Source organism: Triturus cristatus, chromosome 11, assembly GCF_964204655.1.
Source record: "Triturus cristatus chromosome 11, aTriCri1.1, whole genome shotgun sequence".
NCBI lineage: Eukaryota > Metazoa > Chordata > Amphibia > Caudata > Salamandridae > Triturus > Triturus cristatus.
The window spans coordinates 855,118,490-855,145,318 of record NC_140594.1 but is presented as its reverse complement, the minus strand read 5'-3'; the positions used below and the strand labels follow the sequence as shown (position 1 = coordinate 855,145,318).

The window sequence follows — 26,829 nt, the reverse complement described above, 5'->3', positions numbered from 1 at the left end:
ATTATCACTGGCCATACCTGATGCATCGGGTCTGGTCCAATCATGCCACCATCACCACAGATCAGACCTACTTCTCCCAACTCACTGAGGCCATCCACAACCAAAAAGGACAATGGAAAGATCCTTCACGAACCTCCCCCATAATTTTCTGCACATTAACCCCATTAGCCCTGGCTTAAGGCCCTATGACAGGACTTCAATCGCCCCATCTAGACAACAGAGAGCAATTCCTTGTGATAGAGTCTCAACCGCAATTTAATACATGAATACCAGAACCATACAAACTAGGAAGATGGATTAAAAGGTTCTTGACAATGGGCTAATCTCCTGTCAGTCTTAAGGCAGAGTTGCCACACTAGTGGTGTGCAGAACCATTGACTATTGGCTCCTCTATGACTGGGGAAGAGGCAACAGAGGCGCCCAAAAGATTTGCAATGGGTCAGAAGTGGTGCGTCTCTCCAGCTTGTGCCAATTCTGTGACACTGAAACCCCAGAACCCAAACGTTGCAGTTCTAGATTCCTTCTTCTGGTCAGGTAGGCTGCAGAGATCTTATGGCTTCTTCAGCAGCCTTGGCTGTTCAGAAATCCTCCACACCCATTCTCTAGTCAGCTGGGCCTTGTGAAAGTCCTCCTGGCATAATATTGAGTGTTCCTAACACAATATTGGTTCCTACTAGAAAGCGTAGGTCATTTCCAGTAGGTAGGTGGCGGGTAAAGTCTCAGTTTCTCCTATAGTAAGGCTTCACACAGGTAGCAACAGGCAGAGGATCAGTGAAGTGATTATAGGTTGGTCCAACATGAAAGTCATCCTCAGTGTCCAGGAGAGCTACAAAAAAAGAGCGAAGTGTGGTGGTAGTTACTGTCTGCTGTGGCCCATGTTAGGAGGCCTTAGTCAACCAGCCCTTTTCAAATGTCCCATCAAGGAAAAAGATTTCTGCTAAGACTGCTTTATTACTAATGTGAAAACACAAAAGGGGAAGGAACTTAAAAGTTAGCTTGAAGGGAGTGAGAACCAAATCATTTTTATATACAAATTTTTTTCTGAAAGCAACCAAGTGTTTTATCCTGTGTGAATATCTGCAACATATACACATGCTCAGAATGTTATACTTGTCTGCGTGCACAGCAGAAGACATTTTATTAGTGATTCCACTTTGTTATCTTCACTAAGCATATCACAAAATGCCAGCATGCCAAGTCACTGTGACCTACAAAGCTTTCACACACAAAACAATTGCTTTACTTCTTGCTACATGTCAATTTCTCAATATTGACAAGAGACGTGGCCAGACATTAGATGCTCACTTATGTATATTAGAATTGAGGAAAACCTCCGGGCCAGCCTCTGGTGTGTATTTGTTGACACTGCTTGAGTGAACACAGCCTACAAGTACTCGACTGAAGATGGCTGGGAAAGGAGAGAAGACGAGAGAGAATTGGCAAATAAGCCTAGTTGGGTTCTCAATTTATTGAGTGACATGAGAAACTGGCAGCCAGTACACTCCAGCTTGAGGGATTGTCACATAACAGTTTAAGGGATCTATGCAGATCTGATATTGTTGAGCATCACACCCAGGCAGTAGAAGAAGCAAACAGTAAATACCTGCCAGTAAAGAAGAATCACAGCAGAATATGAACATTAAATAGAACATGCCATACCAAGCCAGAGTCGGATTCAACGTGATGGGAAACTGCAAGTGTTCTTTCACCACTGCCGGAAAGGGAAACTTACCACAATAAACTAATGACATCAGAAGGGCTTGGGATCTTAAATTATAAGAGCATTGTGGCAATACATATTGCTGTATTGGTCACCCCCTAGCAATTATGCCAAGTTGATATATGTTGGTTGTCAGGGAGAAGAGATGTTGGAGGGTAAGCTGTAGACCAGGGTTGCTTCTAGGGTCCTTCTCTGGAGAATTGGCCTTCAGCATGAGTGGAGGGAATAGCAAGAAGTTAGTGGCAGGAGATGTTGATAATGTTAACCATATATGGAACCACACACCCATGACTCAAAATAGAACAGCTATATAACAACATGCAGGTGCTGGGTGATTCACAGACATCTCAGTCTAGATTCAAGATGTGGAATAAGGGAAGTCTGAATGATCTTAGGAAGACTCCACAGGTTATGGCATTTGCCAGTGGACATAATATAGATGTCCTATTTCTACAAGAAACACAGATAGTAGAAGCAAGATGTGGCAATGTGGAAATTAACTGGGGATCACAGATTCTTTTCAAGGTATTCAAAATATTCTGGAGGAATAGCTGTATCGGATAAGGAAAGAAGTACAGCACCTACACGCAGTAATAGATACCGAAAGCCTAATAATACTGCAACAGATACTGCTATGTACACGTTACTTTCAAACATATACGGTCCTAACCAGGAAGTTTCTTTCCCATGCTCATATCCTGATGCAAGGCACTGGACCTATGCTGGGGAGGGAAGGGATGGGCGGGGGGAGGGGAGCATAACGAAACTTTGCACACCATGTTAGAAAGTATCAACAATAGGGATAAACATGGCATAGGAGTAAGGGAGGCATTGATTGAAACAATGCAGCAGCATGAACTGCTATAGATATGGAGATCCAGCTATAGTTCAGTTAAAGAATAGGAATGAGTGGATAAGCGCCCACACTAGACTTCAAGGTGAGCTCAAAAGACGTTGCGGTAAGGACTAAGTGTGAAGCACCTACCCTGCACATATTCAGATCCATCCCCCGATTATGCGGTCTCAAACCCTCTCTTGTCACACAGGCACATAAAATGTATAGATTCAAGCCTGCCATGATGTTGGACAGGACAATTCAGGGAAGAGATTAAACAAGTTTTCAGCGCTTATATCCAGACAAATAAAGAATTGAATAGATATATGGAAAGCTAAGGGAGGCATTTGAATCGGTGATTAGGAGGGGGGGGAATGCATTTCAAAAGGTCATGCCATTTTAAAATCAATTCAAAGCAGGTCGAATAATATTGAATTAGAAATCAAAAAGTTGTTAGATGTCCATAATTTCACCAAAAGCCCATAAACAGCATGGCAGATACGCACAAAACATCAAGAATTTTCAGATGTCGTCGACTGAGAGAGTAAACACTTGAGCAAATATGGTGAGTGAGAAAAGCTGGGTCGAAACAGTCTGATCTGCCAGCAGTGAATATAGATGATATATATTTATAAAAACGATTATAAGATAAATACAACAAACAACATTCCTAGGTATCATCCACAGGACATCCACACTAGGAGGAGGAATTAATACACCAACTCTTACAGAGTCCCTCCCCAATTACTTTTGGGGAAACTAAGAGCAGTCACAGAACTGAAAAATGGAAAGCTAATTTACGAACATGTGGCATTATTGGCCCATAGCATACTACGTATGTACGAGAAAGCAATGCTGAAAGGAGAGCTGCCTCTTCCACTACGTGAGGCAATAGTAAATAACACTAATAAAGCCCAGCAAGCCCTAATAATTATGGAACTCACACAGGCTGCTATCTTTAACTAATGCCGATAATAAAATACTGGCAAAGATATTAGATGTCAGGCTACCTCTCCTATTTCATAAGCTAGTCTTATCAGACCAATGTGGATTCCTTACGGAGAGATAAACAGAGGATAACCAAAGAACTTAGTTTGTGCACACAAGTAGATCTGAAAATAAAGGCACCTGCGTTATTTCTATATTCAACTAAAGCATTGGATTCTATTGAATGGTCTTAACAGTCACAAGCAGTAGAATGGGCTTTGGGCAAAGCTATGCTACAATGGTCAAGCTTCTTTATTCTTGGCACGTTGCTAAAATCAGGATGATCACTTACCAGCCTATTAAAACAATTTTATAGTGACAGGGGTATTGAGTGTGGACCTTGCAGAATACTCATATCTTTATAAACAGTTGGTGTTATTGCTAGTTACAAATCCCAATATTAATCTGAGTCCTTGACAACACTGAAGTCCATAATGATGAATCTAACCAGAAGCTGTATTACTCTTTCCAATGGCAATAGGCACAGGTTAGATATTCGGGAGTGCAATACCACTGGGACATGGCGGTACTAATGCAGGAAAACTATGGCAATCCACTGGAGGTGAAACCTGTAGGAAAGTGCCTTTTTTGACCGTGTCACCCCCAATTCTCTTTCCTAAAACTGTACAATTGCTCCCCTAATTGAAAATACCTTTAGCACCACCTGTGAGCCCCTAGTAAACGATGCCCCTAGTACCTAGGACAGGGAGACTAAAGAGGGTGTCTAAGGGCTGCCACATGTATTTTGTACTGGAAGGGACCTCTCAACACACTCATGCAAACTGCCATTGCAGACTGCGTGACATGGTGCACAGAAAAGTGAAGACACAACATAGCACACCTCCTGTGTGACATGCCTACAGACACTGCATGCAGTTTAGTTAAGGCACCCCTACAGCACACTTTACAGCTCTAAGGTAGGGTGTACAATACTCAATACTACATGTGTGGACATGTCTGCATGAGCAGATACGCACCTGCTATGCCCAAGTCAATTCTTAGATTTTTACAAGTGAGCAGGAAAGCCATTTTAAGGACAAGTGCTGGACACTGGCAATTAAGAGTTACCCAGTTACATAATGACTTCACTGAAACTAGAGATGTTTGGTACCAAACTCTCATATTCATAAGCCCAAACTAATTACAGTGATGAATGTATTAATACATGCACCCTGAGGGCACCTTAGAGGTGCCCCTGAAAACCTATCAACTGCTAGTGTGCTGGCTGACTGGTGTAGACCAGCCTTCCACCACAGACAGGTTTCTGACCCCCTGCTCTCCGAGGGTAGAAGCAATGCCTGCTCCGGCCAGAGGGTGTTGTCAACTCCTCCAAGCAAAATGACTAGATAATCAGCATATCAACCCAAGAGGCTTCAAAGCCCTCTGCCGCCTTTGATATACAACCTCAGACAGGGGAAATGCCACCCCCTGCCCCATTTGGCATCAGGACAGGTGGGAACATTAGCTAGTCAGGAGGAGAGTTCAGTATCAGACTAGTTCCACTCCCAGGTGGGCTACCTGATGTTAACACAAAAACTAGAATTCTACCATTGTGGTTTTTGGTGGAATTAGGCTCAGTAGGTCAGGGTTATGCCCACTTCCCAGAGAAGTGGTCATATATGGGGAGTAGTCACCCGAAAGGTAAGTAGCCAATTGACTACTACCTGTCATGCCCCTTTACATTCCTAAATTAAGAATTTAGGAGGCACCCCTGATGTCAGGATCTTAGATTCGATGGACACAAGAAGAGAACAAAGAGGAGCGAAGAAAGCGAAAAACGAGGATCAGCTTCTGACTTTTGGGCCCCAAACCCTGCCTGCAGCTGCCCCGAAAACCACGACAAACAGATTTGTCCTGCTGCTGTGCATCTGCCAAGAACCCCGGTGGACTGCCAGCACTTGCAAATTGCCAGCAATCTCCTTTGGAATAGAGGAGCTACTCCCCTGCAGTGTGCAATTACCAGACAGCAAAGTCCCGTCCACCGTTCTGCTGCTCCCTGGACTCACCAATGCAGCAACCACCCAGAAAGAGGTCACTGTGCTCCAGGAGGTCAGGTCAATCTCCCCACCAAGTGAGAGGACACCAGGACTGACCGGAGTTGCACAGCACCAATACCCAGGGTACCGGACGCCCTTCGGCAACCAAAGCCCGTGTAAGCCCAGTCCGAACTCCTACTGCACCAAGACCTAGCAGCCACCGAGGGACGTCATCCCCGCAGAGGCTCACTCCCAGAGTGGTCCAGCTGTCCCGATTTTGCATGCTCAACTGGCAAGACCGACAACTGTGAGAGTCTTTAACGCACCAAGTCCAGCCGATCCATCCACTCTGCAGCTGAGCGTCCCAGCCCCGGCACCCAAGAATTGACTGTGCCGTCTTGCTCCCAGCCTTGAGACCCAAGCCCCGTGTTGGGAGCTCCCGGACGTGTCCTCAAGTCCCCTTCAATTTCCAAGTGGCCACTCCTTTTCACCGGTGTAGCGCGCAAAGTTACCAACCCGACCAGCACCTCTGCACCCAGAAAGCCCAGGTCAGGCAACAGGTAACTGCTGGTTGTACTTTGGACCTTGGCCCCCCTATGATCCTAAGTCCGGAAGGAGAACCCAGAATCGAGCATAAATAAGTGTATCCAACATATGCCTTTTTACCCTTAGGAAAGCATTGCTGCATAAAGATGCATTTAAGTGAACATTTTACTTCCCTGTAAATATTTTAAAATGTACTTACTTGATAACAAAATGTATATAAAAATAACATTTATTTTTCTAAATTGGTCTAGGATTTATTCTTGTGTGTGTCTCATTTATTGCCTATGTGAGTACAAACAAATGCTTAGCACTACCCTCTGATAAGTCTAAACTGTTCGCCCACACTACCACAAAAGAGAGCATTAGTGTTGTCACTTTTGCCTCTGTAAACAAATAAGGGTTGCCTGAACTCTTTATACAGTGTACCTCATTTTGGTCCACTATATAAAGACCCAGCTTCCTACAATAACTGCCAGTATTGAAAGATAGGATAGGCTACCTATAACAATGGCTGGATAAATTGAGATTATGAAGATGGTATTATTGTCGCAGTTATTAGATCTGTACCAAAATGTGCCCATACCACAGACTAGAACATTCTTTGATTATTAGAAGTCACTGATAAGATGGTTGAGGCAACCTAAAATAAATTGAACCCATATAAGTTGGGAAGGTTTGCAGCGCCAAATTTTGAAATATATTATTTAAGGGACAACATACACACCACTTGTTCCACAACATCACACAGATTCCACACCGGGTTTTAGCACCTGGTCTAACAGGCCCATACAACCTAGCCACTGTGATAATGAAGACAGCAGTTATACCTGCATATGGTGTACTGTAGAGTGAGAGTGTGGTCACGGTTGGCAAACCTGTGCAGGGTGGACCGCTAGTACTAGCCACATATACCTCTGCCTAGTAAACCCTGCATAAAGGTCATAAGTGAACCATTTGCTGTGAAGCATTTTCACATGCAACCGCTAAAAACTGATTCTGACCTCTAGATCAATAAAAGGTTTATTTCAATACTGTACTACATAAGCAGAGGCCCATACACACCCATATATACTCATATACTCCTATCTTTCTTTATCAAAGGCTGAGTAGAACAATGAGTGAAGAGTTACCTTCATATCCAATGGAGTCAGAGGAATGGAAATTGCTGACCCTGGTGGTGCCTAGCCCTTCTCCAAAGAAATTACTTACCATTCGGTATACCATGATTATGGGTGGATCTGCCTTCAGGCAACTGCTGGGCAAGGGATAAATGGTTACAGGATCTTGGAAAGGTCCTAACGGATGACTGTTGATGTTGTTTCCACATCAGAGAGGGGTTGATGAATTGCAGGCAGAGGTTGATTCATTACAAATACCTGCACCAGGCATACCATACACTGGTCAGTATGGGTACATTTGGGTGGGATGAAAGACACTACATACCAAAGATGCCCAGCACCAGAAGCTGATATTCTGTATCTGGCGTAGAGATGCCACTAGGTGGCAGCGTTTTGGGGTCAGCTATTTATACATTAAATAAGACGTCAGAGCTACACTTGGGTAGACCCACTGACTGCTCTACTGGGCCATGTAAAGAATGTCCCCAAGATAAGCAGGAAATTTGTGGAACAAGCTATATTAAAAAGGAAAATAAGAGTGGCTTGACCTAGTGTAGATGGAAAGCCACAAGGACGGATGACTGTTTGAAAGACTTGGCGACATGCAATATACTCACAAAAATATATGGTACATTGCTGCCTGGCGCATACCACGATAAACGCCTTTGGGTACATATGTTTTGATCTTTGGCCAAGAAGGGTGCACATAAAATCGGGGTCCCAGAAATTACAAAGTAGCATCTATCATAAAAGACCTCTACGGACTAGTGCATCACCTTTAAATCCAGTTGCATTGTCAAATAGGTGGTAAACCACAGTATACTTGACCACAACCACCGTACCACCTGGCAATGATCATCAAGATTTTACAAAACATAAAGCAGCAACATTGCCAGACTGGAATGCAGGAAGCGCAGAAAAGACCCTTTGCCAGGTATTGTGCTATACTAAGAGTGTGGATCTCCAAACCGATCAAAATCTCTCAGGTACCATCCATAGGGTAGTGGCCTGCGTTATCTTCTCTCTCTAGCTAAATGAATGTAGTATTGTGTGCCAGAGGTTAATTGTTACCACTGTTGGATCCTTAAGAGTTGTGTGTCTGGTCCATCATAAATGGACCTAAAGTATCCCCTTGGTTGCACGGTCTGTCTGTCCAATTGGAAAGCAGGATTTTTTTGCAGGGTGCTGAATCCAATGATTAATGGCTGCGTCGTCCAATAGTATTTCTGAATACCGGGTAGGAAAAATTCCTTTATCGTACCATCCCCTCGTTAGTTTATTGCTATTCGTGCCGAGCATCCATCCCACAGCAATGTTCTAATTTTGCTTTCAATTGCTTAAAAGTAGGTTCCGGGGATTGGATAGGGCGTGTTATGTAGGGCATAGAGGATGCGGGGTAGGGCTATCATTTTAAAAAGTGCGGCCCTACCGAGAAGCGATAGGGGCAACAATCTCCAGTATTGTACATCTCGCCAGCGGTAGTGTCAGGTTAGTGTAATAAAACAAGTCGGGGACTTCCGGCTTGAGGAGTCAAGATGGTGGTCGCACTCTAAGAGTGCACGGACCCCCTCTGTCATCCGCCTTCCATCCGTTGTTGTTAGCTGCCATCCCACCTACCTCTCTGTCGGGAGTGATCTGCTACCCGTCCTGGCTGTGTCCTGGGCCGTTCAGGTACCGATTGGAAGTCCCGGCCGCTTGGTTCCCACGGACTGTTGCCGCGGCCGCGCGCCAGCAATGGCGGCCGTGTGAGCCCCTGCCGCTTTGTTCCCGCCGCCAGCTTCTCCGGACGCACGTTGGCCCTGTCGGGGGTGTGGGGCGGATCGGGAGCCCCTGGACTCCTCTGTGGTTCTCACCGGGGCACCATGGTGTCGACAGTCTCTGCCTGTGGCCTGGAGGTATCCTCGGAGTCTGGTAGGGGGCCAGCCAGCTACTCTCGGACCCGGGCTGCGGAACGGCCCGGTTGCGGCGACCCCCAGAGACAAGAGTCAGCGCTTGAGGGCCGCAGTGGAGCGCTGCCTCTGCCAACAGATCGGTTCACCTGCCTATATTAATGGTGAGTTGCGGCGGCTGGGGAATGCGGAGCTTGGCTGCCATTGTCAGGCAGCGGAGGACAGTGACTGGGCCAGCCTGGGTGATTGGGGCCTGCTCTGCCTGGTTTTTATATTCCTTCCGGCGGAACGTGGTGCGCTGGCGGAGCGAGCCCGGGGGCTTGGGGCTCCTATTAGACATCGAACTGACCTGCCACTGGGGTCCCCCTGCGGGCCTGTTGGGGGTGCAGCTGTCTCTTCCCAGGTTGGGCCTGTTGGAGCCTGCGGCCTCTGCCCTCTGGGCTGCCCCCCCACCTGTGCCACGTGGACAGAGAGGGGCCCGCTCCGGTTGGCGGGGTGGGAGAGGCGGTCTGCCCCTCGCCAACCTGATCCACTCGGTTTAGTGACCGATACTGCGACTGTGCCTGGGAGAGACTGAGGCGGCGGCGAGATTGGCCTCCTATCTCTGGCGCACAGGTGGAGGTGCCCTGGCTCCCCTGGCGGTGGTGTTGTGGTGGTGGGGGTACGGCCATCGTATCGGGTGGCGGGGAGGGGAGGTGACCTGGTGCCCCCCCTCCCCCGCCCCACCCCCCTCCGCCATCCTCTGGCTCTTCCCTTGGGTGCCTGGGCCTGCTTTCCGGATAACCTGCCCCGGTCAACTGATCTGTGCGAGGCCTACGTCTGCGAGCTGCCGTGACCCTGCCTCCACCACGAGGTTCGGACCGGGGGCCCTGTGTGAATCCTGCCCCCCTGCGGTGTCTCTCCAGGCGAGTGGGCATGGGGGGGGGGGGGGAGGGTTCGGCCACCGAGTCGTGTGGCGGTGCAGTGAGGTGCAGTGGTGAGACGTGGGTGCCTCCCCCGCCCCTTCTCCTTGACGTCCCTGGTGGAGGCCAGCGCCGAGTGTCGTCCAGTGGGCTGGACGGACAGCCCGCCCTGGGTGCACCCTCCCTCTTGCGACGAAGGAAGCCGGGAGCTGCGGCGACCTGGGGGTTGGGGGGGGGTCCCCTCTTCCCCTCCACCGGTGCCCATAACTGATTGCACTGGTCTGCCCCACCTGTCGAGGTGATGGGCAGGACCGCACCCCACAGACCCCGGTCCCTCCCACCCAAAGGAAAATGGACCAGTTCACCATGGCGGATCGGGACCCGGGCGGGGGGGCACATGCCGTGCCCGGGGTCGTGGGGGGCGATCTTTCCACCATCCTTCAGGCGATCAGCAAGTCGTGGGCCTCGGTGGAGGACAAGATTGGGGAGGTGAAGGTGGATGTGTCCCTCATCCGCCAAGACCAGCGCAACGGCACGTATCACGGAGGCAGAGTCCCGTCTTTCTACCACGGAGGATGATATCATCCACCTTAAAACCCATCACCACGGCATTAGCCCAACGGCTCCGTCCCCTGCTGGTTTCGGGAACTGGACAGTGCCTTCACTCGGTTTCTATGGGGAGGTGGGAGGCCGCGAATGTCCCTAGCACATGGTCGTATTCCTCCCTACGATGGGGGTCACCAATCTCCACCTCTACTACCTAGCCACACGGCTAATTGTGGTCCACGACTGGTTCATGGGCGGCTGGTCCGAACCCGGCCTATTGAGTGGAACTCCAGCTGATGGACTTTGCGCAGATTCTGGCATACCTCTACGGGAGCCCACTGCCACAGGATCTCTCCCCCCCCACTAGGTCGGTGTTCATGGCCTGGCACACAGCCCTGCTCTAGGTCACTAGGGGGGTGTTCATCTCTCCAGGGCTTCCGCCGATGGGATCTTGTAGGGATCTCAGTATTAGGTGACGTCTGGGTGGGGGACCACATCAGATTCTTTGCAGAGTTACAAGAACGACATTCCCTCCTTCCCTCACAATTCTACAAATATCTACAACTCAGGCATGCCCTCCATGCACACATTCCCTCTCCCATTACCTTTCCGGAATTTAGCCCCCTGGAGGCCCAAGTGTTGATGGGGAACCTTGGCAGAGGCGGGGTCTCGCGTATTTACCGTTTCCTGGTGAACAATGGTCCCGCGTCCCTCAACTGACTCTGGGCCCGATGGGAGGGATGGCTGGGTCCCCTGGAGGAGGCGGACTGGAGGGATGCCCTTATGGCCTCCAGGACCCTGACAACTTCCTCCAAACTGCGTCTTGTCCAGCTTTATTATCTCCACGTGGCATACCTCACCCCCACACGCCTGTACAGCACTCACCTGCGTTCTACCCCGGCCTGTGCGCGTTGCAGCTATGCCCTAGCAGACTTTTATCACGTGGTCTGGCGGTGTCCCGTTCTGGAGGGGGGCAGAAACTGAGCTTACGCGAGCCCTGGGTTGGGAGGTTCCCCATGACCCACTGCGCCTGCTCCTGGGGGTGTTCGATGGTCTTGATTGCTCCCGGGCGGACAAGCGTCTCTTGGGCACGGCGGTAGCAGTGGCGAAGCGCGACATAGCAACTCTATGGTCCCAGGCCAAGCCGCCTACTGTGAGGCAATGGAGGCATGGGGTGGACTGGTGTGGAGCCCAGGAGGAGCCCCGGGGTTGTCCCGAACTCTTTGGCAGAATTTGGGGCAAGTGGTTCAACTTACTGCCCACTTGAGGGGGTCTGGGTTTGTCGTTTGTCGGTGGATTACATCTTGGTAAACAAAGGTCTAACTTACTTTATCTGTGTTGTGGGAGTCGGTCAGCTCGCTGTGATTGTAATTTATCCCGATGTTGTGTTTGATTTGCTACCGATTTATTGTTGTGCTAAAAATGAAATAAAGTTGATTATCAAAAAATAACACAAGTCAGGGTCAGTAGTGAAGTGGATTCAGACTTATCGAACCCATCTGTGGCGGTCCTTGACTCGCAATCAAAGGGCAGTCATGGTGTTTGTCCATGCAGGATATATATAAGGGATTGTCTCCAGATAATGGTATTCCCTGAATAGCAGCCAAACAGATTAAGTATTTGAATTATTCTGTCGAAAGTAAAGACGTGGTCCATCACAAAGCTGAATGTCATCTGCATAAAGCAATATTTAGTCTTTCCAGTGGTCGGTCTAACGTAGACCTCGGACCAGTGGGTGCTATCTGATGCAGGCAGCCAGAGGTTTAAGCATGAGAGCAAATATTAATGGTGAGAGTGGGCAACCCCGTCTGGTACAGAGCTGGAAGCTGAACACACAAGAAATTCCCCTATTTACTTTTATTTGTGCCAAGGGATCTGTACAAATGAGCTTTTTCCATGCTGTGAACCGCGAGCCAAAACCCATTCTGGCCAACACCTCAAACATATATTAGTTCGTGTCACATGCTGTTCTGGCATTGAGCTAGAGCAAAAGGGCATCCTGTTGAAGTCTGTCAGCCAGGCCCCAAAAAATCATGAAGTTGCTGTATAAGGAGAGCTGCGGTCCTTCGCGGTATAAAACCATATTTATCTGAATGGACGAGAGACGCGATTACCTGAATCAGCCAGGAGAATAGCACCTTAGCCAATATTTTTAGGTCTCGCCTACGCAGCGCGCAAGCGCTACTTTAGAGTGACCTCTTGGAATCACTCCGGGCTTTATTGGAAACTCGTACATGTTCTGCACTGTTTCCAATGAGCTCTCGTGCATGTATGGCGTTAACCTTGCAGGAGCGAGCAGCGGCGCCATCTGTTTGCAATTATCGGGCCCGCTGCTGCTCGCTCCCGTAAGGTAAACGCTGCGTGTCGCTTTAACTTTCGCGGCCACAGGGCCGCGCTTGTCTTTCAGCGCTTGTTTATTTCTGTTCCTGCAGAATAAAATCAATTGATAGTTATCAACATGAATGTTCAGGCCCAAAGCAGGTGATCGGCAGCTGAGAAGATCGAATCCTTGTTAAGTGGGATCAAACTTCTATCCTCTAAGACCAGTAAATTCAGTTCCATAAGCCGGGGAATTGCAACATATTATTTACAGTGCTTAGAAACGCGGGACTGCTGCAAGAAGCGCTATATAAAAACACAATCAACCTCCACACTCCTCATTGGATTTTCGTTATTGAATGTTCTTCGATCCACATTATTCATTGGTACATGCTCCCTTCCAGAAACACTGACGTGCAGAGGTGGGTGCATTTTTAATAAAAGGCCAGTGTTGTGGGCCAGTCTGTGTGCTTAGACGGTGCCTCATAATTTAGACGCCTGGAGCCCAGTGACCCAATGTGCCCCCGGAAGTTTACAGGAAGCGTTAAAATGGCAGCGCGGCTTTTGACAGGCCTGCTGCAGGTGCGCTGGCGGGAAGGTAATTGTCCAATTACACGTTGTGTTTTGGCATGCGGTGTTTGCTTATCACATTAGCTGTGGTCTTCGGGGCTGACTGGCACAGAGCGTTGAGATGTTCCAAGGCCTGTGTCTGACTTCCAAACTAGCCGCAGTGCACAGCGAGCACTAAACAGCACTCTGAAAACAACCACTGGGCGGCTGAAGGAAATCTATCATTACTCCTCCTACAACAGTACTAATAAAGTGGCCAGTCTGCAACAAAAGTGGCCGATTTCAAGACTAGCCCATTATATATAATACATATTAACTTCTTCCACGGTACACCACGCTGCCTAGAACTAACAAAATAGCATTCCATCAGCGTTCTACATATGGCAAATATCAGATGCAACTCACTGATAGTTAACGTTTGTTGAGCTTTTTAAAGAATATTTTTTACATTATGTAAAGACGAACATGAAGTCCTGTGGACTGAATTGCTTTAACTTTTTATGTATGTATAAACACACAGTTCTGGAGTTTAGACTAAAAAAAAGTAATAACACTCATCAAAACAATGCTAACAACAAAAACTCTTGTTTCCTGCTCGAGTTTGAACAGACTTGAACAACGTGGGTATTATTACAATAAGACATGCTTCCTAAACCACTTGACCTGGCGGCCTGCAGTACGCCACAGCATCCGCAAGGGAAGGCCGTGTGACTCGAAAACCCCTCAGCAGGCCAGTATGTGACAGTGTGGGGAGTGCAGCACTACGAAATCGCCAATATGGCCCTTACATGAACGTCAGAGGGAGCCGCAGTCTGCAGTATCGAGTCGGCCACCTCGTTTCTGGGGGTTTAGTGTTGAGAGAGAACACGGGTGCACCTCCGCTATCTGTGCAAGACATCTGTCGCACGAGGCGACCTGGAGGTTGGGGGCACCCGCCAACTCAAAGCAGCCGGGTGTGTCTCCCTCCCCTGAGATCTAGAGAGCTGGAGACCAACCACCTACGGCCTGTAGGCAGACCTCCTCCTGGAGCAGAGGGTGTGGCAGGGTCGTGGACTCCAGCAGCCTGCTGGCACAGACCACCGCGTGAGGCCAGTGATTAGCAAAACAAATCTTTACTTGATTGCGGGGCGTGCCTTCCTGTGAACTGAGCTGGGTGCAATGCATGGCAAGTGAAGGGCAGCTGTACCTTGTGTTTAAAACAGAACACAAAGTTCCATATTTTTGTATCAGGTGTACATTTGCAGTTTATATTTACCGTGAACTCGACCCAAAGGTATTGGAGCGCTTTAAAGGAGCCCAGAATCACAGGATGTTGAGCCAATGCAGAGATTCGAACCAGGATCCCCAGCTCCAAAGTCGTCCGTTGTAATTCTTAGTTCATAGGCACGACAGTGGGGTTCTAGAACCACTGCAATACTAAATCGATGACCACGATAGCTCAGTCAGCTGAGCGCATGCTGTTGAGTTGTGCGCTCGCCCTGGATTCCAAGGTTTTCATTTTGCAGGGGCCACTTAAGATTTCATCCTTCCGATGTCGATGAGTGCAAGTAAGTTCCGTAAGAGGAAGGAGTGTTGAGCGCTCAAGGGTAAATCTGTCTTAGAACTGCTACCATGCAAACTATAGGAAAAGCAATAGGGTGGTTGAATGCAACAAAAATATGTTGACACCCTGACCACCCTAAAAAGTCAGCGGCCGTATGCGCTATGTCCTTGGCAAAGAAACCCTGCTCCCAAAGAACAAAAGCTAACACATTTACACCCCCGACCTAAACAACACTGAGGTAAAACGTCCAAAAAATACATGGAATTATTTACATCCGCAATTTGGGTGGTGGATAGTTGACTGAACGTCAAATATAAAGAGAACAAACATTGGCATAGCCAATAGGTCTCGCCTTCGGGACCTTATAAGTGTTTAGCCATGCAACAGTAGTTGTTGCACAAAGGATATTGTGCTGCATAGCTAAATACTTATAAGGTCCCAAAAGCGAGACCTATTGGCAATGCCACTGCTTGTTATTTCAGCATTTAATAGGAAAATCGGCCTGTATGAGGCGCACTCCTCTGGTGGTTTACCATCTTTATGTATGACAGCGATGTTGGCCAACCTTTGATCCCTAGGGAGCGAGCCCAGATGCCAACATTCATTGAAGATTTGCAGCAGGTAGGAGGCAAGCTTAGAGGCAGTTAGCTTATAAAGTTCAATTGGCACGACGTTAGGGCCTACCAATTTACCAGAGTTTAGGTCATATATTGCCTGTATGATTTCCTCTTTGGTAAGTTACTCTTCCAAGAGTGCCCTGTCAGTGTGTGAAAGGCTTGGGAGCTAAATGTCTTCCAGAACTTCACAGGATTCCTCCTCTATAGTGATCATAGCTGGGTGTAGTAAGCAGAGAAGGCATCTGCCCCCCTCTGTCTGCCTCTCTCTCTCCTACCCATGTCAGTTTGTACGGCCAACGCCTAGAGGTCCACCTAGTCTCGCTAGTCTAGCCATGTCAAATGTTTCAGAGGTGATGTTGTTTGCTCTATGGCTCGCCCTGGCAGCATCTGACCCTATATTCTTTTTGTTTTAGGCATAGGGTGTGTTTGGTTTATGTATGTCCCTGGTCAGTAAGTTTAGTTTCTAACTCGTCAACATCTCGCTTAGTGTAGCTAGGCCCTGCCCTTTTATTACCACTTTGCATGCTTCCCATAGAGTCTGCGCAGAGTCTACGGAGGATTCATCCTCCAAGAAATAGTTCTGTAGCCTCTAGGATACCTTCGATGCAGCCCAATCTTGGCAGAATCTTTTGCCATTACTGATAGAATATGAGGCACTGGCAGCTCTTAAGGTTAAACTGGTGAAGTCACTAGGCATTGTGGTGTATGGGTGGGTATGGGTTAGAGTGCTCCTTCATAAGCTCCAGTCAGTGACCCCTTTCGATTGATGCTTGACCCCCTTCCATAACTGGGGTGAATCTGACTCCAGATCTGTACACCTGCGCAAGAACCAATTTCAAACAATTAGCGTGATCACTTAAGGCACCCACCTCATCATGGCGCCTTCATACCCTTTCTTGGGGGGGGGGGGAGAATAGCCTCTTTTAAAATTACAGCCTTCTCCAAGATACTACACAACTTCCAGGCCCTCCCACTACTCCTGCAGAAGGCAGAAATAGAGATAGGGAAGCTGATTAAGATTTGCAAATCCTTTATTTGGGCAGAAAAGTAACCTCAACTTCACTACATGCCCAGCACAAAGCACCCGACACTTCGGAGGGGTTCGGGGTGTTGGGGGGGCTGTGAATCCCTAATCTTCACTTCGGTTACCTGGCATACCTAGTGCAATATGGGGTGAAGTGGCTACAGGGTGAGATGGACAAACCATGGAGCTTTATAGACCAAAACATGACGGCCAGGACACTTGCAGAGATTATATAGCTCCTTCAGAGATAGAGGTGCTGCAATCTATATACCTCCCCGATCACAAGACTACCTCACTCACTACAATAGAATAACCATCTAACCGCGGCCTTTGACCCCAATACATGGAAACCAAGAAGACTTCTCATCTGCCCTGGAGAGATCCAACTTTGAGATTTAAATTACAAATCGCTGTTACCACTTTAGAGACCTATTTCATAAGGACTCCATCTGCCCCTTTCAAGACATCAAACAAACATACAATATCCCGGAGAGTGAAAAGTTACACTATTTACAGATCCGGCACGGTGTACTTCACTACCCTGTGCTGACAGGAGCTATGAGACACTTCACATATTTTGAAAAGTGTTTGCAAGGCCTCACCTCCTCCAGACACTTGATCTCCCAAATAAACACTACATTGCTCTTTCAGGCTACTCAATCTATCTCCCCCAATACAGGAAGGACTGGGAGGAAGATCTGAGGGTTGCATTGAATAACAAGCAATGGGAGGCCATTCACACACGCAAGGCAAACACGCACAAGGCTGAGAGGAACTCTATAAGATATTATATAGATGGCACTCCATACCAGTGCGACTCCATATCATGGACATTAGTAAATCTAAGGGCTGTTGTAGAGGATGTGAAGGAACGGGAACCATCTTCCACATCATGTGGTTTTGCACACACCTGGGTGGGGGTACTGGGAGGATTTCCTAGCAGGGTTGGCTCTTACTAATGACCCAGAATCGATCCTCCAGGGACTCCCCCGGAAGCAAACATACTCTCTTTCTTCATGTACAGCGAAGAGAATCTCTCACCACCTACTAGCGACCAAACAGACTTTTCTAAGCTTGTGGGGGAAAGACCTTATTCCAAATACCATGCAGGTCTTCAAAAATCTACTCACTATAGTGAGCCACATTTTATCAGATCGAGCTATTTATATTATCTACTCATCCGCTCTGACGAGTGAATGTAAACTGGAAAGAAACAGGTGTTCTGTTCAATCAGAAAGTGAATGAGCAGTAAAGATGCCTTTAAATCTTGTTTTTATCTTGACACATTGCTGTCTGTTCAAGGACAGAAGTCAAATGTCAGTTTGACTTTTTACAAATTGCTGCTTCTCTTACGTGAAAAAAAGTGTTTACTTTTCTCTCTCTTATTACAGTTAGAGGGTTCTGTCAAATGATCTATCTCACAATCACTGCGAAACAGAATGCTGTAGGAGGTCAGTCTTTTCCTTACACACATTTAAACAGTCTGTAAATGAATAGTACAAATACTTCAAAATTTATCAGGGATTATGAAAGCACTTTTTTGTGATTCAGAAGTGTGATGCCAACAAATATTTAAATAAGAGCAAAATAAATCAGAACACTTTACTTGGTGATGTGCAAATGACAAATATTTACAGAAACTATTTCAAAACATTTTTGTGCCATTCCAATGGCAATTCTGCTGATCGCAAATGAGTGTGCTACCACTTCATGCTATAGGTATGTATCTATTAAAAGTGATAGTTTTTAAATATGATTTGAAAAACATTCCTGCACCCAGCTGATGACAATGTTATTAATGAACTAAGAAGCAAGTCAGCGGTCATGTATATCTTAATTGTGGATAGGTTTGTAGAATATATTAAGCAAAGGTTGGTGTCTATTAAATCAAACATAAGTATTTTTTGTACAGCAGACATGCTAAACTCAGGTATTTGAAGGTGCTCTCATATGTGATCAAGAAAATGGAGGCTCTGTGAATTAAAATATTTGCCAAGGAACACATAATTTGAAACCCGTTTTTGGGTCAAGAGCATTATAATTAGATCAAGTAGATTGTTTAAGACACTAGACTTGCACGTCTAGTAAATTTTTATTATTTTTTGAGGTCTGGCATGAAGTGGCTGCAGACCATTTGGCTGCTATTGACACGTGATGGCACATGACCTCCATGATGCATCGGTCAAATTTGCAAGAATGTTGGACCCCGTTCTGGAATGCCTCAACTGAGATAAGAGACCTGATATGACCTCCTAGACAACTATGGGCCTGCTCTCCAAAAGCATAATGGCGTTGAGAACAAACACTCAATGAAGCTCTGTTAACAGCCATTAACCTATTCCCAGAACTGGGATGATGTTGAGGGGGAGGGATGGGGGGGGGTTGTGTTCTTGGGCAGTTGTGATCTTTTCTGTTCTGATGTCTTTTCGCCTTGCTGTTGTATACCTTGAAAGACCAATAAAAATGATTGAAACTAAACCTTATTAATTATTCTGTAATATGTGGAATACAATGGGGCCCTGAAAGGCGGGGGTGGGGTGTATAGTATCAGCAGCGATTTGTCCTGAGTGACTTGTGGGTGAAGCTAGTGGTGTTATACAGTGTACCCACAAAAGTAGATTTGAGGGGGCCATTACGTTTTGGATGCATATCCTCTGGACAGAAATTCACTGTACCCTGTATTAAACACAGATTTTAAAATATAATGGGGGAAGATAAGAAATGGATTGTGTCACATGACAAAGAAATGATACACGTGTACTGACTTATGCAAGTTCCCAGTATCACATACGAGTGAAACTATTTCACCTTCAGCTCAAATGACAAATCTTCGCTTCAACAAGGTACCCTTGGACTAAACTGCAACAAAGTCACACAGTCTCAATCCTAATGCTTTAGCTCATGCATTACAATTAATTTTCACCTCTAAACGTTGCCTTGTGCTGCCGTTCTCCGACCCTGAATGATGCTCTACTACTGCTCCCTCTTCTTCAGAGCCAGAGTCTCGTTCATCTTGCACTGGTGTGGCTCCCCCATCATCTGGGAAAGAAAAGATGCAAGATTCAGTAGAAGTAGTACAAAAGTGAAAATGAAAAGCAAATAACTTGGTTCCCACATTGATGCTTCTTCCTGGTGGGTATTCACACACATGTGAAGGTTTACAACCTTTCCGATTAGGGCACCTATATGTAAATACCCAATACTAACAGCAAATGCCTCTTCCGTGCTGCATGCAACTCATTTGGCTAAATACTTAACAGTGATTCTATTTATAACCCATGTTTAATAGCTACTATCCTTCTGCTCTGTATATCTAACTCAAGAGAAAACTCAACATTTTTCTTTGAAAACTTCATTGAATATATGTTACTATAATCTAAATAGTCCCTCCGTTTCCCTCTGTTCATAAAACTTCCAAATGAATAGTCCCCCCAGATTATTTTGATATAGGAACGCTCTTTTCCACGGATCAAAGTAACGGACATATGCTGCTTGCTAGCACTGGTACCTAATTGCTCCTTGTTGCCATCGGTCTGGAATTACCATTCACTGGTTTATGTTCATGTCCATAAAGTCATTGCTCTGTTGTTGCTGGTCTCCTGCCCCCACCACATTGTTTCCGCTTGCCCTGTGCACCCTCCACTGCTATTTGTTCTTGTCATATGCACCATCCCGTTTGCCTGGTGCCCCTCCCACAGGCTTCCTTCCCCGTTGTTTGTGCTTGCCCCCTGACCCTCTCTCCTTGCCCTTTGTTTCTGCTTGTGCTGTGCCCCATCGCTGCTCTCAATTTGTTGCTCGCCCCCACCATATGTTGTTTGCCCTTCTTTCACCTATCCAATCTCCCCCGCACCCCAACTGTACTCCCGCCAGATAAAAAACACCACGAAACGGCTAACACTGGCCACAGCATAGCGCCTTTTTAGGTCTCGCCTGGCGTAAGATTGCGCAGACATGCGCAGTCTCACTGGCGAGATTTAATGATTTAGAGGAGATTTCTGTAGTGGGCTTTAAGCCCCGCTCCTCTTTTCCATTAGCTGGCATCACCGTTTATGCTAAACGGTGGCCAGCCATAGGAAAAGAGCGTCTAGTGACGTACACTTTTCTCTTTTAGAGCCGTCCCAGTTGGACTGGCTTGGTTCCTTTACATGTGTGGTAAAAGGTTTTCTTATCTTTATGAGGCCATGCGTTTCAAACACATGGCCCCATAAAGACAAGAAAACCTTTCATGTGTGGCCTGCCGCTGTCAACAATCCTCCCCATGCGAAGCCTGCTTCCCCGCCTTACCCCGTAACCCGACCTTTTGCTACCCATCCTTACGTCTCCCCCCAGCGCACCTCAGCGCTCCTTTGCCTCAGACCTTGCAGCGCCCACATGCCCCCCTCTCCCTCCGCTGCATCACTCCTGGCTGAATTCCTCTCCCTCGATACTACGGGTGCTTAACAATGCGCCCAGGATCACATGCCGAGATCGAAATTTATGCCGGGCCTCGTCAACCGGCCCCCGACGCATCCCTGCACCAGCCATGAGGCACCTCCTTGGCATTTTGCAGTGAGAGGGTTTTCAAAATCGGGGCTAAGTATACTTCTGTGTGTACGGCCGCAATGCATTTGCACGTACTTAATGTCTTATCAGTATGTAACTCGGGTAACGGTTTCTCTCTCAATTATGTAAAGAACTCCGATTACCAGTTTCGGGTCGAATTCGCGCTATACAAAAACTCTAAACAATAAATTAATAATAAAAATTAAATACATAAAACCAGCAATACCTGTATTCGCAAGTAAAAGCAATTTGTATTCCTTATTCTAAATGTGAACGTGTTTTCACAAGCCTGGGTTGGACCGAACCGTAGTAATGGCGCCCCCAAGCGCTTCCCCCAGCCACACCCCGACCAGGGCCGTGCCCCCCTCCCAACTGCCTGCCTCCCCGCAACAGAACTCCCCAGGACTGCGAAGACCACCTCTGGGCACAGCTGGAGGCCGCCTCTCCGCACCCGGACCAGTGCCGCCGCCTCCCCCCCACCCCCGCAGCATACAAACCTGGGCGCAACCAATGCTATCAGACCAGGATGTCGGCATCAAAAGCGAAATTGGGACCCAATTGGCACCCCGCACAGAACAAACCGGGCCTAGATCCACAAGTCCACCCTCGGAAATCGGGCCTCCGTCAAACTACGCCATAATTTAGCGCATGCAACCCCTTCTTTGCAATTATCGACAACCTCCGCAGATGCCAAAGAGCCCCTAAAGTTCAAATTTCATAATCTCCTCTCTCTTAACGGAATCGTGCCATCATCCATATGGCGCCAAACCCCTGGTTCCAGGTGGTGCTCCCTAGGTGCCTGGCAGAGCAACCACCCCTCCCGCCCCCCACCAGACCAGACCCGACCTGGTGGCCCGCCCAATTGGTCATTCCCCGCCCGCTCCACAGCACTGCTCACCCCTCCCCTAACGCGCCGTCCCTCATAACCTGCACCCAGCACATCATGGTCACGACACCCGATTTCCCCACCCCCCCTCCCCTCCTGGATGCTGTACCATCACCAAGGGGGGTCTATTATATCTGTTACAGCACCTGTCACGAGAGAATCTGTATTTGTCCCACTCGTAGATGTACCATGCATCCCATATCCTCTTCCTTTCATGAATATAACAAGCATTGAAAATGCAATAGGCCTCGCCTTTTATTAAGTTATAGCCACTTGCTTTGCTATACAATACCATTAGCAAAGCAAATGGCTTTAACTTATTCAAAGGCGAGGCCTATTGCATTTTCAATGCTTGTTCTTACTTTCAATCGCAGCTTTGGGGGTGGTCAGGTATTTTTTTGGGTGGCTTGCTGCTGCACGATTCCCCACAACAACGCACTTCGTGCTCATTTTGTTTTTTAATTAGATGTTTTCAGACAGCACAGCTCCCAGCTGTTCGTTTATTAGTTGTTTTCTGACCGTGCTGCTCCCAGCCAAACTGCTATTAAACGATTTATTTGTTTAGTCTTTTATGTATGTGTCCATTTATCCAGACATGTATTTATCCAGTTACAAATCGATTACGTATTACAACTCAGTTAAGCATGTACCTTTAATTCTATATAAAAGTTAATCTACCAATGCATTTGTCTATTATTCTTTTCCCATGCATTTCCCTTCAGTTATTTCTTTTTATGTTGGTTTTAGTTATGCGTGGTCAGCGCTGCATGCAGCTGCAAGTTGTTTCATGGCCCCTGGGGTAGGGGATTCTTGCTCACTCATCAATATTTCAGGAGTCTGGGAGGTGGGGAGGGAAGGAATAGTAGAAGAGGCATGGGCATTTCTCGCTCCTCCTTTGACAGTGAAACTGATCTGAAGAACTGATTTATTTATCTAGGTCTTTGCAGAGTGCCATTACTTTGAAGCACTGTTGACTGAGTCTTTAATAAGGAGAAAGACAATATTTGGCAGGTAACGATGCCTTCTATAGAAAGCTGCCCTCCTGCTGTCTTCTCCGAAGCCGGCACGCAGAGAGAATTGCCAGCAACTCATGAAAGAAAATGGAGGGAAAAAACACACTGCTTCTTATTTTTTGTGCGTCACGCAAGTTTGCTATGTAATTTTGCACACAGCGGGGAAAATCTTTTTTTTTTTTTAAATACCTTAAAAAATAATAATCAGCCAAGCGTCTTCCTGGGGCTTTATAAAATGGTTTGCTTCGCAAAGTTCAAGGAAGAGGTAGTGAAAATTATTTTGGACTTTTTTTTCCCAAATTTCTCTACTCTGGTCCTGCACACTGCAGAGGGCAAGGTCATGGCAACCAGGACAGCTTGTTCCAGTCTACACTTACTGGGATCTGCAGAGAAGGTGATAAGATGTGATATTATTGCTTTATTTGTCGCCTTATAAAGTGGAAACTATACCCAATCGGGTTTCAGAGCGCTGTATAGATAAAACGTATGAAAACACCAGGCAGAGACAGCCCTGTGTTGACTAGCAGCAAAGTAGAACACATTGTTTACAGTACATTATTCAGGTGTTCTAGAGCATTATAATAAGTCACTGAAATTATGTGGCAGGGGAGGACAAATTCTTCTGCAGGGAAGACTAAACTAAGCAGAAAGGAAAAGAAACTATGCAGCACATTGCAACAGCATTTATTTTTGATAGTATTACTTCATTGTTGACATGTTTACACTCTTACCTGTCAGGGCTTATGTTTCACCTCAGCACCAGTTGAACACCCAAATACAACAATACGTCTACAGAGTTACCCTCGTGAAAACATACATACTTCAATCTTAAAAACATTGCACATCAGTTCAAAAGGGTGGTTTAACTTATCACACACAATATTCCTCACCACACAATTCAACACCACCCAACATCATTACACTCTACATAGTACCACTCAACACAACATAATTCAACTCCATATAATTACACTTCCCTCAATACCAGATAAATACAGCCTACATAAATCCACTTGATACCACACAACAAACCACTAACAAAACAGCGCACATGCCACATAATTCCAATCAGCATAATTTCACTAAATGCCACACAATTCAACTACACACATTTCCATTCCACACCACATAATTCAACAAACCATATATTTAAACTCAGCACAATTACACCACACACATCCAAACCACACCACAGAATTCCATATCATGCCACAAAATTCGACAGCACACCACATAATTAAACTCCACTACATATCACTCCACAACACAATACACCGATGGGACATAATTACACTTCACACTTAATGCCACATAATTACTGTCCACACAATTCCACTAAACACCATGCCACATAACCCCACAAATCCACTGTACACCACACTATTCCACAACGCACAATTCAAATCCAACCCACATAATTCTACTCCGCACTACATACATCTACTCCACAACCCAGGGGTAATACACATTGTCATTTACAACACATCCCACCCAGCTCCTCTGTCGTTCCCCTAAGTCCCTGCCGCATCTTCTACATTTGTCTTCTTAATTAATCTTTACAGACCCCTATCTATTCACCATGCCACATAATTCCACTCCACCTTACACAATTCCACAACACAATTCCATTCCAAACCACATACATCCACTCCAAACCAAAAAACATAGGTAAAGGACATTCTCATTTACAGCACCAATAGCTCTAATTCTCGATTATTATAACTTTTCAACATGCTGCACAGCAGCCACACTGCTCTAAAACATAGCTTAAAAACATTAGCAAAGCCAATAGCTCTGGCTAAACACTTATAAGGTCCCAAAGGGGAGACCAATTGGCTATGACAATGCTTACTATTTATATTTGTGGTGTGCAACAATTTTGGAGTTAGTGCTTTACCAATGCCTGTTATTACCACTTTTAATCTAAAGCACTTAAAATGTGAGTCTATGCCAAAAATTACTCCGAAAGTCCACTCACCTATTGCTATATTAGTACAATTGCAAGAACTATTAGCTTCGCTAGATGAGGGAGTGAACTTTCAGAAGATGGATTTCAGACGGACATTTAAAATGAAGTACACAGACAGGACAGGGCGGAGTCGTTTCTGATTAAACCAATTGGCAAGTCTTGGTCATCAGCAAAGTCATTATGTAACATACAAGTTAAAAGGCCCTGAAAGTCATTGCACACTAAGGCACTAATTACGATGTTGGGAGGACTTGCGTCCGCCCAACACCCCAACTTCCTGTAAAAAGGAACCACTAGACCTTGGGTCGACGGCCCCAACGAGGTGACCGCCCACAGGGTGGTCAGAAATTTCCATTTCACAATGCAAGTTTGTACGACGAGCAGAAAATTGCCGCAGCACAAGCTTCCATTGTGAAATTGATGTTTGTAAACATTCCTGCACCGTGTGGCGGGCACCGTGTGGTGACAGCCACACAGTGCAGGGATGTTGAGGTGGACACCTAGGCCAGTATGCGGAAGGATTGGAGCCGTGCTAGGGGCCCCCAAAGACACTTTGACAGCGATTCCATGTCAGAAAGGCCAATATGGAACTGCGGTCGGAAAGTGGCATCATAATTCCGACAGCAGAAACACAATCTTTAAGGGATTATGAAGCCTTTCCAACTAACCGACGGGCTCCTTGTTATGTTATGCTAATTAAATTTCATATGGCGCACAACTCACCCATGGGCATCTCGGCGCTGTAGAAGTTTCAGAAAGTGTCAGCAGAATGAGGACTAAAAGAATTTAAAATAGATGGGCTTTCAACAATTTCCTAAATTTGCAGAAGTTCGCACAAGTGCAAACATGCAGAGGAAGCATAGTCCAATAGGAGAGGGCAAGGTAAGAGAAAGCACTTTCCCCACATCCCGATAAAAGAATGCAGAGGACACTCAGTAGGGCTTTATCACAAGATCTTAAACTTCTGCTGGGTATGTATGGTTTCATTTATAATTGAAGATATCTGGGGCCTTTGCCTCTTAGCGCGTTGTAAGTGAGAAATCAGATCTTGAAAAAGCTCCTTTTTTTAGGTCTCGCCTAGCGTGGCAGCGCATGCTCTGCTCACTCAGCGAGATTTATTGTTGAGGACTTTCAGAAGAGGGCTTGAAGCCTCGCCCCTCATTTCCATTGGCTGACATCACCGTTTATGCTAAACGGTGGCCTGCCATTGGAAATGAGGGTTTTGGGTTCACGCCCTTTCGCCTCCGATTCGGACTCGGTGGCCTGCTTTGCTGCTGTCGCAAAGCACTTGCTTATCTTTATGGGGCCATGTGTTTCTAATTAGAAACACATGGCCCCATAAAGACAAGAGATCCCCATGCTCCGGCTGCAGCGCTGTCCTCTTTCACTTATTATAAATCTGTATGCAATGACAGAAGCAGCAAAATACAAGTTGTCGTACACAACCACCAGCAAGGCTCTTCTTAATGGCGCTGTGCGTTTTAATCTCCACATCTGTCCAGCTGCAGGGTCGACTGTGGCGTTACAACCAGAACTGCAGAATTTGGAATTTGAGAACCATGATTGAATCTCGGTGTGCTCAAAATCCTGTTATTCTGGGCACATCACTTCTCCCCGTGCCTCAAAATATGAATGTGATCTTGTGTAATTTAACAGGTGCTCATGCACAGTGATCCAATATCTGTGTGTGGAGTTCGCTATATAAAACTGCAATAAACGCTACTCCATCATGGTTTTACATTTGTTTTCATCTTGTCACTTAGAGGAGTCGAGCGAAATGCTGCACATGGGCGGCCTGCTGTGCCACTTCTTTTCAATCTCCTAGTA

At 46.6% G+C, this 26,829-nt stretch overlaps 1 protein-coding gene across 4 annotated transcripts in view; it reads right to left on the bottom strand.

The window, feature by feature from the left end:
- Nucleotides 1-26,829, bottom strand: part of IWS1 (interacts with SUPT6H, CTD assembly factor 1) — a 304,114-nt gene that overhangs the window by 247,924 nt on the left and 29,361 nt on the right. For all 4 annotated transcript variants that reach the window (XM_085634665.1, XM_085634666.1, XM_085634667.1 and 1 more), the window contains exon 2: nt 19,516-19,631. In XM_085634665.1, coding sequence (XP_085490791.1) covers nt 19,516-19,631 — 116 coding nt within the window. The remainder of the gene's footprint in view (nt 1-19,515; nt 19,632-26,829) is intronic.